The 17975-nt window shown below is 40.9% G+C and overlaps 1 protein-coding gene across 3 annotated transcripts in view; it reads left to right on the top strand.

Annotated features, from left to right (window-relative positions):
- evi5b (ecotropic viral integration site 5b) overlaps window positions 1–17440 on the top strand; it is a 46905-nt gene extending 29465 nt beyond the window's left edge. For all 3 annotated transcript variants that reach the window (XM_080879057.1, XM_080879058.1, XM_080879056.1), the window contains 2 exons: window positions 11201–11296; window positions 15586–17440. In XM_080879057.1, coding sequence (XP_080735183.1) covers window positions 11201–11296; window positions 15586–15861 — 372 coding nt within the window. In that variant the 3' untranslated portion in view covers window positions 15862–17440. The remainder of the gene's footprint in view (window positions 1–11200; window positions 11297–15585) is intronic.
- The last annotated feature ends 535 nt before the right edge of the window (window positions 17441–17975 follow it).

A 17975-nucleotide genomic window follows, 5' to 3' on the forward strand; every position in this document is an offset into this window, starting at 1 on the left:
GATTCACGTCACACCACACCACCACCAACCCCTGAGTCCCCGTGTTTTAACACGGCGGGCGTGATTGCGGATGCCGTGCAGGTGCGTCCGCACGGCCCCGCAGACCACGCCCCACCACATATCTATTTTCCTGTTTTCTCTGTGTGGCTGCACTGAACCCACACACAGAGATAAGTCACAAACACCTTCATAGAACACTTCTGACGTCTTCAGTTATAGAAACTGGGGGATGTCCAGTGATGCCTTGCACTGAAACACTTGAAGCAACTCTGCGGATGCTCAACTTTGTGCTTTTTTTTTTTATTCCTGTTGCGTGCACCTGGAATTGCTCAGGAGTTTCTCCAGTATAGCAGGACATACAGCCCTACAAGAAGAAGGCCCTTCTGTCACATCTGCTTTGCATAACCACCCACTGCAGTTTTCCAGATCTTTTTGAAATTTCCCATGCTTTTGAACGTAACACCAGACTTTTTCACACGCACCACAATCGATATCCCTCTCTTTAAATATCAGTGAGCTGGTGACATTATCAAGCCGCTTCTTCAAAATTTGTCAGCTGAAAGTTTTAAATGTTTTCAGTAGGACTGGGCGATATGACCCAAAATTCATATCTCGATATTTTTTTAGCTGGATGGCGATATACGATATATATCTCGATATATATATATATATTTTAAAGACATAAGGCAAGAACAAAAAGAGTTCTTAGTCAAAGCTGTGTCCCAGATGTCACACAGGCACTTTTATTAACATACAGCGTAGATGTACATGAAGAAATTACTCAAAAATAAATTATCAGCATTTATTAAATAATAATGCTCCATAAATAAAAGAAAACAATGTTGTTTTTGTGCATAACAAAAAGCTCACAATTGTACCGTCAAAATGTAAACTAAAAGACGCTGAGCATAATAACAAAGATAGTCAGATTTCACAGCTGCTCTATTCCCAACTTCTACTGCGTGACTGACAGCCTGGAGTTTGAAACCCGCTTCGTAACCGTGTCTCTTACAGGTGCCAATTTGTGGTCCTTATATACACACAATACGGTAATATTACGTTCAAGCACAGTACGTATCACTCCGAGAGGCTCCAGACTACGGTAGCCGTAATGATCCGACAATCCATCAAGCGGTGCAGCTCCATAGCTTACCAAAATCGTACTAAAACATTTTTTTGACAGATTGCTGAGCGCCGTGTACAACATAAAATCGGTTCGCGGTCATCAAGCACAACCAGAATTCATACATAAGGCGCACTGTCGATTTATGAGAAAATGAAAGGATTTTAGGCCATGCTAGGCCATGGCGTTAGCGCGGTTAGCTCACTAACACGTTGATGCCGTTCAGCCCCACGCACGGGGCGATCCGGGGTAACTTGTTAACGGAAACTTGCCGGTCCATCTTGTCATTGCCTGCAGGCAATGCTATGGGGGAGGGGAAGTTGTGTTCAGTGAAGGAGAGGCGAGGCCGAGTTACGTTGCGGAGAGACAAAAGTGGACGAAAGAGAGACAAACTTGCGGCTCCACAAGTATAATTATAACGTAACATATACTATATCGATATAAACAATATTGTCACATCTTATATCTCGTATGAAAAAATATATATATATTTTTTTTTTTTTAAATCTCGATATATCGCGCAGTCCTAGTTTTCAGTTTTAAGTGCTTCTCAAGTAGTTCTTGTTTTTTGTAAGCACCGGAGTGTGGGCACATGAGTGTGGCATGTTTGCACCTTGCACAGTGCATACACAGTAGAGGAATAGCATGAGCCCCGTGTTAGCAGGAGTAGCTTTACTGCTCCTCATCTGTATCAACACAAGCTACAGTCATGTACAGATTACCTGTGTACAGTCAGTGGCCCCTCGCTATAACGCGGTTCACCTTTCGTGGCCTGGCTGTTTCGTGCATTTCTTGGTGTGCAATTTTGCATGTTTTTTTGTTGTTGTTGTTTGTTTGTTTTTACAGCGCATTGTGTTCTGCATCCTGATCGGCTGCAGACAATTGTCAATCAATCTCGTGCTGTGTCTCCTGTACAGTACAGAATGCATTCATCTTGTCAAATTTACAGAAATGTTCGATCACTGGCAGTGTGGCTCTGCAGTGTTGTACTGTTTGTAAGTTTTCTCCCCAACAAACACAACAACAACAATGTCGACGAAACGTTGTGCACCATCAAAAGCAACCGCGGGTGCCTTTGGTTTCATTCTATAACACTGGACTTTTCTTCGAAGGTTTGAACTTCGAGAGTGTTCAAACAACAGAGAAACGTGTGAAAATGTTCATGTCTGTCTGAGAAAAGTGTATAAAGTGGTGTAGTGAGGGGTTTTACTGCCTTAAAACATCTATAATTATTGTAAAAAATAAAGTTCGCTACTTCGCGGATTTCACCCATCGCGGGTTATTTTTAGAATGTAACTCCCGCGATAAACGAGGGACCACTGTAGTTACACGCATAAAACAGATCAATGCTTTTCCATCCCACTGTGTCAAATACCATAGTTTTGTCAGCTTGTCCCTTAGTTTCACATTTATGCACAAAGGCGTGCTTTGGGACAAGTGGCTTGATGCAAAAAACACAAAGTTCAGGGTGTTGGAGGGGTGGCAGGAACAGGTTTATCAGTCAGGAAACTGTGGTCAGGGTCTCCTTAGGATGTTTGTATGATCTACTTGGTTTCACTTTCACTTGCCGGTTAGGTTTAGGCACTAAAAACTGTGGGTTGGGGTGAGGGAAGAATTATTTTTCATTTAACAATGAAAATTTCTAGTTTCATTGTTGATGATGATGATAAAAAATTACTTTTTTATCTTATCTTACTTTTGAACTGATGCGTCACGCACCTCTGCCAAAGTAATACTTGTATGTAACCTGAAGAAACAAAGGCTATGGGCATGACCATTTACTTGGGCTCGCATGACTTCAAGCTATCAGGCATCCTGTGGGGTTGAAATGATTCTTAATAAAATGCTTGAAGCTATAAATAATATGGCAGGTTGGAATAGTTGTGCAGCTCGGTGGTTAGCATTGTTGCCGCATAGCAGGAAGGTCCTGAGTTCAATTCCACCATCAGGCTGGCGTCTTTCTGTGTGGAGTTTGCATGTTCTCCCTGTGTTTGCGTGGGTTCCCTCCGGGTACTCCGGCTTCCTCCCACCGTCCAAAGGCACACAGCTTGTGATTAACCCTTTAAGACCTACCATAGAACCAAGTCCGCCAGAGCTTATATTATATTTTTACATGCTGTAGTGCCATTTTTGGGAGCATTTCAAGTTGCTATACATCAATACAACCATTATAGCCCAAATGTTAATAATATGTATGCATTAAGTGCATAGTAATTACATAAATTGCAAAAAAGTGCAATAAACTACAAAAAAATTTAAATCTTTTTTGTTTTTTTTAACATATATTTCTAGTTAGAGAAATTTAAGAGGCTTATCCCTCAAAACTGTAAATACAAAAAAGTTGCACAAAATAGTTTCCCACCACAGGAAATTTATTTTAAGTGTCTTCATAGTTTTATTTTTGAAATACACCAATTTTTATATACTGCAGGAAAAACGAAAATAAATATTATAGTGCAAATTTGCAAAAAAGCAACATATGCATCAAAATAAACTATTTCCAGCAGTGCAATATTAGTCCTAAGCATCCCAGAAATGACACAGAAAGTCATAAAGTCAAAGATAACTTTTAAAAACACCAGTATAGGCTCATGAGGCCCTGATGGTAAAAAACTACATTTCCGCAAAATGACGTCACTTCCGGTTTCGGGCAGGTAATGGCGGACATGCGAAAGTTTGCGCTGACGTCTATTCCAACGTAGGAAATGTTATGAACAGCTGATAGGATCGGCAAAGCGTGTTTCTGGAAAATTATGTTTTTGTTGCTGCAAGTGCGTTTTATGCAGTTTTTGCAAAGCTATATGTGGAAGGAAACCGTGACCTAGGACAAGCTGATGGCATAAGATGTAAGTACAACGCGTCCGGTTTCATATCCAAAAAAAAATTATTGAGCTAGCTTACGTGGTTGCAGTGCTACCGGGATTTTAAACTAGTTATGCAAAACAGAGCGAGCCCGCTCCGACCGGCTTTAAAGGGTTAATCCAAGTTGCACATAGGTGTGAATGCGCGAGTGAATGTGTGTCTGTCGCTGTGTGTTGGCCCTGCGACAGACTGGCGACCTGTCCATGGTGTACTGTGCCTCTCGCCCTGTGACAGCTGGGATAGGCTCCAGCACTCCCCGGTGACCCTGATAAGGATAAGTGGATGGATGGATGGATGGATGGAATAGTTGTTTTCTACCCTTGGTCAATTATTTGATGTTGCAGCTGGTGATTTATGCTCATTTTAATTCTCAAAAACTGCAATCTCTCCTTGCAGCTTTGCAGTTACACAAAACAGACGTTTACTGTGTAGTGTTTTGTGCTTTCTTGGGTTTCCAAATGTAGTTCTTGCTACTACTACTACTGCTACTACTAGTAAGAAGCCATGGTGTTGTAATAGATGCAATGTGGAGTTTAGCATCGTCATCTGGATAGGAGCATGTTTTACTCCAAAACCTGATAGTGCCTTTCCAGGTGCACGAGCTGTCAATTACTTAAGCATCATCATAGATGATAACAATCCAGATGGTCCATCTTCTCTTTAGTCTGGAGGACACAGTGTCCAGCTTTTCCAAAAGCCATAGAACAGTTTTCTTTTTTGCCTCAGCTCATTTTAAATTATCTTTAGCCCAGAGAGGACAAAATCATTCCTGGATTATATTCACGTGTGGCTTCTTCTTTCCCTGATAGAGATTTAACCTGTATATGTTGGTGGCACTGACACAATTGAGTTCACAGATGGAAATTTCTGAAGGCATTCCTGAGTGCATGCAGGAATTTCTCTGACAGAAAATTATACTTGTTTTTAATATTCTTCAGATTTCTTCAAATTCTCTGAATCCGTTGATGATAGGGGTGGACGATAGAAACAATATATTTGGCCAACGATAGAGATTTTGTGTGAATGGGTGGATGACTGGATATGTAAAGTGCTTTGGGGTCCTTAGGGACTAGTAAAGCGCTATATAAATACAGGCCATATACCGCTCTATTGCGATAGCGCATGTTGATGATGTCATCAAGCTGCGCCTGCTTTGGTCGAAAGCGGCTACAACCATTATCATCTGCAAATTATTCCGGGCGACAGTCGTAGCAAAGAGATGAAGCACTTTTGAAATATGGGGAAAGCCAAAAACTGCGCTTCCTCCACTTCCGTAACATTGATTCATTAGTGTTGAATTCTCTCGCAGCTGCTCTATTCCCATGTTGTTGCAGTATATTAATAACTAACCTCGTATTGTGGATGAATAATCTCAGTTGTTCTCCTGACTGAAGTTTTGCCCGTGTATAGCATCCTGCTATGCAATTGCATTTGTCCCTGACCACCAGAATCCCTCACGTTAACTTTTATCAAGTGGAAAAAAAGTTGGCGTTCATCCTCCAGCTTCACTGTGCTAATGTTATGCTAACATAGCTGTGTCGCTAGCAATCACGTAGCACAACATTGTATACCAGGTAGTCCAACTTCAGTAACCCTGCAAACGCCACTGCTGTTTTTTGTTTGGGTTTTTTGGCTCCTACACATGCAACATGTTCAAATTCCCCCTCTAAATTTTCAAGGTCAGGGCATCAAAAGGGCAAACTTGTATAAGAAGGTATTGGTGCACAGTGAGCAATATGACATTCTTTGTAATTCGTACTTAATGTGCAAACATTTGTGGCAGACAGTGATTAATTTAGTGTCGGGTAAATGACGAGGGTGTTACAGGAACTGTGGTAAATGCAAATGCAGCTCCCAGTGCTCTGATTGTCTACTTTTTTCTTTTTTTTAGTCATATGGTGATTTGCTCTTTGTGCTCTAACAATTTTCCTAAATTTAGATTAAAAAGACTTTCAAAACGCCAGTAAAGTTCTATGTTTGGATTGTTTCATTTGTGCTAAAATGTTATCTCAACTTTTCTTTAATCCATGAAATATATTTGTCGTGCTTTTGGAATAGAGCGCTCAGTTATTTTGATCTATCTAAAACCTGTTACAAAAGCTGCTCGGTTTATCCAGATATTGTTTTACATGTATCTAATGGTTTGAGATGAGGTGGCAGATAGTTTACTTATAATTCTTCCTTTTAAACTGGTTGCACGTCAGTGAAGCAATGCAGCAAGGCTCTAATATCACATAAACCTCACTGCAGCTATTGTGAAGTTATTTTTATGTTGTACCCTTTTGCCCAGTTTTCTTTAGAAGTTTCCTTTAACTGTTGTTTCTTGAACGACATTTCAGATGATGGAAATTGAATTCTGAAAGCACTTTGTGTTTTTTGTTTTTTTTACTTTCCTGTGCGTAATAGGCACATCTTCATTTTCAGTTTCTCAGTCAGGTGACTGTTTCTATTGACTTTTCACTTGGTTTAACTAAAAGGTTTCTCAGACTTTTGCACACACTGGAACTACTGTCAGGGCTTTAGAGTGCGACCCAATTTCTCAATGGTGTGACAAAACAAATAAATCCTAGGCCGCACCGGCGCAATGGAAAAAGGTCTCCGCAACTCTGAAATTCTCTGTGTAGCCAACAGCACACAACATTATGCCAATATCGAGGCCTTAACTGATCATGAAGGTGCTGCTTAGAGTAGCTGTTCGATTGACTTGTGTGTCACACGCGTGTCTCTGCACAGACGCGCAGGAAGGGGAAATGACATAGGGAATTCCCACAATAATCCAATAGCACACGGCGACACCTGCACATTCCGCCAATGTGCCAATGTTCAAAAAAATCCTAGATCGCACCGGTGCGACCAGCTGTTCATGTAAAAGAAACAAAAAAAAAAGTCTCTGCAATTCTGAAAGTCTCCATGTGGTCAACAATAGACACACATTATGCCCATATTGTGGTCTAAACCAATTAGAGATAGTCAAGGGCCCAAGGTAAGATGTTCAGATACTGAGATGTTCAGTTCAAAGCCTTTAAGGCACTTTTAATTTTGACTTTCTTTGTACATATATCGTAAGATATTTTACGTTTAAATTTCAGCTCAGTGAAGCACGTTAAGCACAAGAACTTTTTCAGTACCGTATTTTTTCAGACTATAGGGCACACTTAAAATCCTTTAAAATCCTCAAAAGTGCACCTTATGTATGAATTCTGGTTTTGCTTACTGACCGCGAACTGATTTTATGTTGTACGCTGCGCTTAAAAAAATCTGTCAAAATGTTTTAGCACGACTTTGGTAAGCTATGAAGCCACACTGCTTGATGGTCAGGAGCCTCGCAGAGTAATAATACATACTGTGCTTCAACATAGGGCTGCGCATGCGTGAAGCACAAGAAGATTCAGCCTGCCTCATTTCTGTCTGCTGTTTATTTACTTTCCGGTTCGTTGAAACGTCGCGGCAAAAGGTCGAGGAAAAGCACCAAGTTTTTTAAATGGACTAACAATGAGGTGGAGTTGTTGCTGCGAGTAACACGAAAGTACAACGTTACAAAAGCGAGTGAGAATTAAAGAATTTGAAGAAAAGCTATCTGGAGCATGTACAAACTGATATTAACCTTTAATAGGGCTGTCAAAATTGAGAGCAAACAAAACAACTGCTGTTTAATGCCCTCCGCTATCTTAGTTTAATTGGTCACATGACTGCATCACATGACTAAAATGCGTCATCGTTTTAGAAAGTCTGCGTTTTCTCTGTCCACACTGCCACGCAAACGCACTGTCTTCAAATGTATTTGTTTTCGAGAGCGTTTTCAAAACACCGTCTCAGTGTGGACGGGAGGCCAAAATGGAGAGAAAACAATGTGGTTTCAAACGAAAACGCTTTAGTGTGGACGTAGCCTAACAATCAGTGGAGGACTTGTGTTACTTGGGATTAAACAGTCATGTGAAAAAGAGTTTTCCCAGTTCTGCATACAGCCGTGTGTAAAAAGAAAAATACACCCTTACTAGTTCCACTAGTAGCAAATCAATCAATCAATCAAATGTGCTTGATGTGCTTGAGAGATTGAAGAACTCAGCATCTGTGACTCTACAGAACTCGGTGAACATGTTAAATATAAAAAATAATGACAGTATGATTAGAATAAGACTGGACGACAGGACAAAGCCTCTTCTCTCTTAAAAGAATGTGGCAGCACAGCAGACTTGGAGATGTTTGGCCAAATTGCACAGCAACATTTTTGCAATAACCAGACACGGCATATCGGCACAAACACCTCGTACCAACTGTCAGCACGGCGGTGGAGGGGTGACGATTCTGGCTTGTTTTGCAGCCACGCCTGGGGACCAACCATGTGAGTTCCTTTGTATACCAAAGTATTTCAGAGTCAAATTTGAGGCCATCTGTCCACCAGCTAAAGCTTAGATCATGCAACAGGACAGTGATCCCAAGCACAGCACAGCGTAACATAAGCAGAGACAACCAGAGCTGTAGAGTCTCACGTTTTGTCTGAACTCCTTCCTACAGTGGAGTCACTCTCACCACAAAATGTTTCTGTGAAGTGCTGCAAGGACTGCTTTTCACTCACTTGGCCGTCGACCTTGTGGTGATACTTAAATAGACTACCAAAAGAAAGATCTTCTGGATTTGCAGATATGTGGGTAGATGAAAAGTTTAGTGTTGTCACGTTAACTGGCAATCACGCATGCAGCGTGAGTAATACTGAAGCACTGTAACAAATAATTTTCTACACTGAGTGAATTAGTCAGTTAATGCATTTCTCTGGTTCTGTTTGATGATTATACTTCCTATGTTTTATGGATTTATGGTAAATATAATTTCCTTTCAGTGTCAAATTGGAAACTTTGGTTATCCGATGAGTCCTGATGGAAACTGTTGTGACTTAGTGCTTTTTAAATAACCTCTGTATTCATGAGTTTTAGGGTGTTTTTGATCATCTTAGCTGGAGGGCCATGCTATTTATAAGTTTGACACCTACAAAAAACCTCCCCCTCTTCCCCTTCAGAAGCAGAGTGTGGTCTGAGGTTTGGTTACTAAGTGATGGAGCAAAAACACGCAACACCAAAAATTTTACTGCTGCCGCCCTCGTGCTTTCTTAATCTGCCTAATGAACTCTGACTCAAATACGTTAGCAACAAGGGTCGCACATTTTTTAGACCTTTACCGCTTTCTTTTTTAAATTATGTCTAGAGTTCAAATTGCAGATTTTTTCGTTGTTTTGTTTTTTGTCAGTGCCACAGTATGAAATCACTGTGCCTTTTGGGCTTCTTGGTCTGTGGTTTGGTTACCGTCTCTATATACCCTGTGGGTAAAATTTTGGTTTGATTTAGAAGAAAAGGTAAAAAAGAGCAGAAGTTTCATAGCTTTGTCGTCAGAGATGGTGACACATGTTGGTGACAGTTTGCACCTCGGTTTTCGTACAAGAGGTCAGACTGGAATCAGATTAATGTTGCGACTCTTAGTACTTAGAGCTGTAGCAAATATCGATGTAGGACATTACTTTGAAGATCAAATGCTTGAGTATCAAGTCAGAAAATGCTGCAGAGATTTAACGAAGAGATGAACAATAATGATAATATACAGTGTTTCACTGAAAACACATTTCAGTGAAACCAAGATGTCTAGAAGGGTTTGTGTGTAGGACTCTTTCACTATCGCAACCATGGCGTCTGTTGTCTTTGGGCTTTAAAGGAAGTGGTTTTTCATCTTGAAGCAGCAACTCTGCCAAAGGTGACATGCATGGTTTATTTTGAGGTTTCTATGACATACTCAGAGATTTATACTAAAAGTTTTAGTGTGTTTAAAAAAAAAACCAAAAAAACCCCTGACTTCTCAGATGTGTACTGCATACGTGTCACGCTAATGCTGGAAACAAATCTGTATGATGACTATCATTGCAGTGGCCATATATTTATCCTAGTCACAGTTTTGTCTTATTTCAGCAGAAGGCTAAATTCTCTTAAACTTGATAGAGGAACAAAAAATATTTTAGCACTTAATTTTCACACATCTTTCATAGACGTCTTTGCAGATTCAAAATAACCTTTACGTCATTACCACAATGTTGGAGATGCGCGTAAAGCCGACTGAAACGTCGCATGCAATCGGCATTTCATGTGCACTTTTTTTTATGAGCTGTGATTTTTGCCCACTTGCCCAGGATGTGATGAAATGGGCGGATGATTAAAGGATGATCTCAGATTATCTGATGCTCAGTTCAGATCTGCCAGGAGACTGAACAAATTTAGTAGTGTACTTTTTAGAACGCAGAAAGCCCCTACACTGCACTATTTGAACTAAACAAAACCACAACACACTGGGACTTGAAGATACAATGGTAAGATGTTTCTGTGAGACGTTTGCTGTCCCTGGCCACAGCCTGACACCTGGCGATTCACACAGCTGAACACCAGGAAGTCTCTATTAACTGCCTGTCCTTGTCGTTGCAGTGTTTTGGAGCAGCAAAACCTCAAAAACAACAGGTTCTTGGAATAATCTCTCTTGTTTAGACCTCTCCATGTGAAAAAAAAAAAGGCCTATTGGGACCCGCCATATTGAACCCCACCTCACCACAGGAATCTAAAACCCTATCTGTATTTTGGGGTGTTGTTCAGGTAGTGAAGACTCGGTGTCACCGCTTTACCTCGACACCCCACCCCTTACCGAGCGCGCGTCTTCCCTTTTTTTGCCTCAGTGCTGCTGCCTGTGTTTTGAACTTATCTCAGTGTGGAACTGGCAGGTTCAGGGGTGTGATTGAGGTTTGAAATAGAATATGTGTTTGTCTCCAGTGCCTGCAGATGTCTTCACTTAGGAAGGTAAACATCGCATGGGCTGTTTAACTGTTAGAGGCAACAACCAGCCTCATCCCCAGGGCCCCAGGAGGAAATCAAGCACAAATGACACTGTTTTGTGTTTCACCAGACATCTGTCACCTTGTTCGCCCGCCATACATGCAGGGTACCGCGCGATGCCGCTTTTTTTTGCAGCGGGGCTCTCAAAGCTGCCGTTATTTCTCCTGCCTGTGCAGGAGTTTTCAACCATAAACAAGAAGACATAAGTATAATTTCCACAGACCCTTTTTTATTTAAGTGTATGTATAATATGCCAGAAATCTAAAATATTTTGACCCTGTAGATGATTAACACAATCCTTTTTTTTCCAAAAGCTGTGGAACATGTTTGAAAGTTGTGTATTTTGTCTCAACAGAAAGAAGAAGGAAAGGTCCAAGGCCAGCTGAACCACACAGATTCGAGCCAGTACATCCGCGACCTCAAAGACCAGATAGCAGAGCTACAACATGAGGTGAGACTCCTAAAAACAAGCTACATGTTCACCTCAGTCACACTACCAGTTTTTCGTTGTTGGTGTAAATGCTTTGATCGAAATTTCACAACAATCCCTCAGATATGGTTTTACTTTGACTTGAACAGATTAGTTGAAGTGTTAACTACACCCAGAGACTTCCTGTGTGGTGCTGAAGTTGCGAACCTCTTAGAGATGTATTCACAAACATGACTTACAGAGGTTTATATGGCAGAACATTGAGGCACGATGCAAAGATGGATGCACATTCAAATGATTGATATCTAAGAATGAGTAAAATGTCACATATGACGTCAGAAGTGACACATTCCCCACAGTCTTAGTCACCTTTATTCATTATTATTGGTCCTGTCAAGCTTGTTGACCTATGTCATGTGTTTGAGAAAAGGTGTTTTAAAGAGTGCTGTCTCAGTCGTTTCCCTTCCCTGCCAGTTGTCTTTGAGTTTTAGATTGCCCGACAATGATTCTTATTATTTTAAGCATGCACAATGAGCAAAACTGAAACTGGTTTAAGTCCCGTCATGCACCTCTTGCACAGTTTCAATTAACATCATACAGCTTGAAATTTTATGTGCAGCATCTCAGATGTTGATTAGATCACCGTTTCCTTTCGCATGACAGCAACAGGAAGGCAGTGTGCCAAGTTTAGAGAGACCCAGGTAAATGTAGGGTTGTTCGGGTTTTGGGTTGTTGTTATCGTTTTTATGTACTGTGCTCTAAACTGGCCTCTGAATGCATCTCTTTCTACATGACTGTCTGTTGCATGGCAGGCCAACCCAGGTGAGTGTTTTCAGATGTTCTGTGTAACACCCCCAGCTTTTCAAGCCTGACCATGTGTTGATCTTTACCCAACCCCTCTTTGAGTCTGGTTAATTCATGGTGTAGGAGACCATCCCAAGTGCTTCAAGGTAAAGCTAAAGAAAGCGGCCGTGCACGGCTGTAAACTGGAGGTGGGGACGTTAACTGAAAATACACTGTTCAAAATAAAATTTAAAATTAGTGCATATGTAGGCCCTTTTTGAACTTATAGCTGAAAGATAATCGGAGAAAATACAAACCCAATTCCAAAATAGTTGGGACTCTGCAAAGTGTGAATAAAAACAGAATGCAGTGATTTGCAAATCTCAACTGAGACATGAAAATTATTAGCTGATTTTGAATTGGATGTAAGAGAAAAGTTGGGACAGGAGAAACAAAAGAATATCTTGGAACTAATTAGGTTAATTAAGGTCAGTAACGTGAATTAGTATAAAAAGAGCATCTTAGAGTGGCAAGGTTTATAAACTGAGTCTACAAATTCAGCAACAGTTTCAAAATAGCGTATGCTTTTGATTGCTTTAACTATCTCATCATCTAAAGTACGTAATGTCAGAGAGTCTAGAGAAATCTCTGTGTGCAGAAAAGGCCAAGAACTGGATGCTGTGATCTTTGATCCTCGGACAGCACTTCATTAAAAACAATAAAACGATTATTTTTGCGATTAGTCGACTAATCAGATCATGCATCCATTGGACGTAAAGCGTACAGCTTATTGCACCAGCATGCATCTGCTCTTATAACTATCATTAGCTTACAGCTTTAAGTGTTTTAAGGTATGTGCTAACTAAAAATAACGACAAGATGATAGTTTATTAAATTTTAATGACATTTGCAGATTGTTTCGGTGAAGTTTAATAAACTCAGCCGTCTGCTCCTTGCTATCTAAAATATAACAGGACACCGGAGAATATTCTCGAGCATCTCACACTTCTGATAATCAGCTGTCTGCTTGACGTTTATTCAGCTGTGTAAAAACTATAACTTTATCTCAGCCAAACCGATTTACTCAGGAACAAATAAAATACTAAAAAAATTTTTTAAGTTATCTAAGTGATTTATATATCACGTTTAACCTGAGTAGTGAAAGATGGCGGTGGGTTTGAAAACGATTTGCCGGGAGTCCGGTGTTCTCACGGGCTCTAGTGAGCCTTGCCCCCGGCTAGCTATCGAGCTGGTGGGTAACAGACGTCTCCGAAAACGTCGGAGTGTTTTTGCAAATATGTGGTGTCTTGATAAACTGAGCAGATATTTGAGGTTTACACAGCTACATTCTCGCCTGAAAATATGTTAAACGTTTATTTTGTGACCCAGAAAGAATAATAAGAGTAATATTAAAACTAACTAGCTGCCGGCATTGTTGGAAACTAAGCTGGGCCGCGCTATGAATTCTGGGACACAGCTCCTTCTTCTTCTTCTCCTTTGGGGTTTAACGGCAGCTGGCATCCTTGTACATGCAGTGCTGCCATCTTCTGTTTCAGTCCGTTATTACACTCTTAAATCCTGCTACTTATTCCTGCGCTTTTGGGATCTAACAAAACTTCAAACGACGCTTCGACTATTAAATTAGTCGTCGACGATTTTAATAGTCGACGTAATCGTGACTAGTCGACTAATCGTGGCAGCCCTATTTCTAACTAACCTGGATAGCATTAGCTTATAGCATTGCTCTCTATCATCTAAATATATTTCTGACTTTTAAAAAAAAGTGCAGCAATGCAAGTCTAAAAAATTAATGGATGAACGCCAGATTGGCTATAGCCATCTTTTATATACAGTCAATGCAAAAAGTTCCTTACCAGGTATTTTGTTTTCCGAGAGAAAACAAATCCTCCAGTCTCAGACACTTTTCCTTTGCCTTGAAGCTCTGGAAGCACCTTAAACTGTTAACGTGGTTTAAGGTGCTTCCTGCTACCATGCAGTCTTAAATGGAACATAATTATATGACTCTTTGTCCCAAATCCATACTACACATTGACTTTAAGTGTTGAGATTATAAAGCACATTCGTGCACACATTCAATAAACTCATCAAAGATTGAAGCAAAGACAGCATATAGGCTTTGTGAATTGGACGGTGACATTTCTAAATCTCTATATAATTTTATATTGAGACGTGTGAATAAAAGCTTTTACTACAAATTTAAAAGGGACAACTTGTCTTCCTCCGTGTGAGTGCTGTAAAAATATTTATTTCATGTCTACTAATTATACAAACAGGACACTCACCAGTTGTATACTCTTGGTGTGTAGTATGGCTCTGATTTTATTGCATTGTTCCCTTTTGTTTTTATTTTTGGTTGAACTGGTGCCTGCATGTTGAATTTGTAGAGGACATCTCATCTTATTTGTTTCAGTGTTTCTGGTAAAATGTCACCAGCTCCCACTGACAGTTTGTTCATATCACGTGTGTCAAGTTTTTGTTATCTCACTGAGTTGCTAGCAGTCACAGGTTGTCCAGGAAGCCGTGCAAGAGTCATATTTCTCTGTCGTTATTCATTTTAAACATTAGCGTCACAGCTTGGCTGCTTTTTTTTTTTTCTGTAGCAGCGCTACTTTGACACTAACAGAAAAAATGTGGATATAATTATGTTGTGAATTCAGCTGCATTAAAACATATCACTCTGTAGAATCAAAGGGAAAAATGATTCTGTAAACTTTCTGATAAGTCGCACTACTATTAAGTAAAACTGGCCACAGGAAACACATTTGTTGAAATTCAATCCGAAAACTGTCTTAAATTTCTCTTTATTAGTAAACAATGAACAGCGGACAGGACAGGAAGTGCTGAACTAGATATCCGCTCTCTATATTTCCTGCACCTGGCTAAAAGAAGGTTTGACCAAGACTTTCTTCCTCCCTCTTTCCTTCTGAGTACAATAACAGCAACCGAAAAAAATAAATAAATTAGTGAGCTGTCTATACAACTATACCCATTTTAATCATTCACACTTAAACCTGCTTCAGAGACACAAGACAGTGAAGCAAAAATAGAGCTGGTCCACGACGATATTGGAGCAGAGGATCTCAGGGAGGTGATCCAGGCCTTAGCACAGCACCTCGGGTCATATAGCATCTGTAACAAGCAGTTTGAGATTCCTTTAAGCCAGTTTTCTTCTGAGCGTGCTCACACATGTGACAATGTCAGGATATCCACCGTCTCTGACATCCTGTAGAGCCCCCTGGTCACAAACCAGGTGTGTAGAGTCTGGAGCTTTTGGCTTACTGGGATAACTTGCATGTTTGCTGACCTCATTTTTTGAAACTTTGGCTATATTTAATGTGTGCATCCACCACTGTAACAGTGTATTTATGACAGAAAATAAAGAAAAGCGTAATATGTTAGCTGTAATTTTTTCAAGAGGTTTGGTGTTCATGCAGCTGCCTTCAGGCACAGAAGTCTGATCTGTGGGAGATTGTGTGGCTCATGACTCTCACTGTTTGCTTTCACAGATTCGCTGCTTAAAAGGACAGAGGGGGCGCTTGGCCAATCAGCCCACTTTTGATGGGATCCATATTGTCAACCACTACAGGGCGGATGATGAGTCTTACCAGTCTTCGGACGACGATGGGGTCAAGGTCTCCCCCCTGCAGGTCCCCCAGCAGAGGAGCCGTATCAAACTACACCCCAAACTCGAGGACACCGACAGCGATGAGGAGGAGGAGGACGGAGAGGCCCTGCGGATCTCTGTTCCTCAGAGCAGCAGCCACAAGACCACCTCCGTGTGAGCGGCGCCCGCCGGCTGCTGAAGTGGAGACGGAGGCTGTCAGCACTAACTGTGGAAGAGAGGGTCATCCAGCAAACCATTTCAGAGGAGACTCCTGAACTTGAAGAATGAAATGCATCATCATCATTTGATATCCTGAGAATCACACGTGGATTTAGTTTTCTTTACCTTCCTTTTGCAGTTTTTTTCTTGTTGTTGTTTTGGGGGGGTTTTGTGAGTAAAGCCAGAAGCTCAGCCTGAACCTCAGTAGAGGCTCAAATCACGTGGAGCGTCTCAGACTCTACTGGGCCACAGAGACCTGACAAAGAGGAGGAGAAGGGAGATCTCAGTCTATCACTCCTGACCGCTTCTTCTAGGTACAACACAGAAAAAGAGACTGTGCAATAAAAACGTTTTACTCTATATTACACACTTCATGTTTTTATATTTTAAAGCTTTTTATAAATGAACATCAGAAATGCATTGATGCCGTTACTACTAAGTCTCCATCATGCAGAGGCAGATTTGTATGAGTGCTGTGCGTGCGCATGTATAAATATCTATATTTCTAATGTCTTGAAGAGCTTCATCAGAGCCTGGTATCAAACTCGCTTGTATCAGCCAGCGACGACTTGATGACTTTCTTTGGCCTTAGCACGTGCCACATGCCTTTCAAGGTCAAAGTGACATTGCGTACAAGTAGATATGTAAATGTGTATCATGTTGTTTGTTTCCCCCCACTTCCTTTTGAACTTGAAAATGCATATCTGGTGTTTAGAATATGCTGTACATTTGAGAGTAAAGGGGCATATAATGTAGTTTAACACAAATAACAAATCCTGCTTTTGAGACGAGGGAGGTGAATTCCTGGTAGAATAACTAGTCACCCCTCTTTAGATGCTTTTGAACTCTCTGTTCTTAAAGCAGTCAGCATGTTAATAAGTGCAGATGGGGACAGGTTTATTTCTTAGCTACTGTTGCTGTTTTACAAAGTTCTCTGAAAGCATCACGATCTCACTTTCACAATGAGGTAAAAGGCGAATCACTTCAGTGCATAATGCATCTACCGATGACTCAAAGCTGAATGATGCCTCTCATATGTTCTGAGTGTCACTAATTTGCACGGAATTGATGACAGTCTGAGAGAACTTTGGTCAGGAGATGAAGCCGAGATAAAGCAACACTCAACAACACAACATGGAAACTAATCGGGACCGGCAAAGTGTTACCAAAGCGAGGCCTATGTTCTGGATCTACAAGCCACTCCATTTCATGACCTGGATGTGTAAAAGTGAATTTCTCTGAATGTCTGAACACTAACTTCTGTATGAATCGAGGCAGTCGCAGTCTCCAGGAACCAGCAAAGATTCTGACTTTGAGCAGGTGATGATGATGTTAATGTCTCTTTGCTGATGGAATAGAAGAGGAACACCTAATGGCACTTTTTTTGAGTCTGCAGTGCAGTATGGACACACTATGATGGATGCAGTCAAGCACACTCTGCAAACTAAATGAGATTGTTTTATATATATATATATATATATGTATGTGCGTGTGTGTGTGTGTGTGTGTGTGTGTGTGTGTGTGTGTGTGTGTGTGTGTGTGTGTGTGTGTGTGTGTGTGTGTGTGTGTGTGTGTGTGTGTGTGTGTGTGTGTGTGTGAGAGAGAGAGAGAGAGAGAGGGAGTGAGCGAGTGAGCGAAAGGGATGAATTCACAATAAAATTGTTTGATAAACTCCTGGCCTGGTCTGTCTTGTAATGGTGGCTGCAAACCTCTAACCAGAGTCTCCTCGTGCAGGCTGAACAGCACATGTGGGATGTTTAGTCTCAGCGCTGCCTTCCTCTGAAGATTCTTAGCTTAGATTGACTGTTTCAGGAAGTGATTTTTCTCGCGGTTTTCAAAGTTGAGCCTCAACTACTAATCATTTCATGCAGAAAACCACATTTTAAAAAGAGCATCTCTCTTCGGGCACTGAAACATTTACCAGGTTTGTGTTTGGTTTTTTGGCTTTTCCCCCCACAAAATGCTGATGATGAGTTTGTGTTGGACAGTGAGGCCAGTCTGTTAGTGATGTAAGCTCAGATTTTTAGAACTTGCGTTGACTAGTAAGGTTGGCGATTTTTTTTTTTTTTTTTT

Source organism: Rhamphochromis sp. 'chilingali' (genome assembly GCF_963969265.1).
Source record: "Rhamphochromis sp. 'chilingali' genome assembly, chromosome: 3".
NCBI classification, from domain to species: Eukaryota; Metazoa; Chordata; class Actinopteri; order Cichliformes; family Cichlidae; genus Rhamphochromis; species Rhamphochromis sp. 'chilingali'.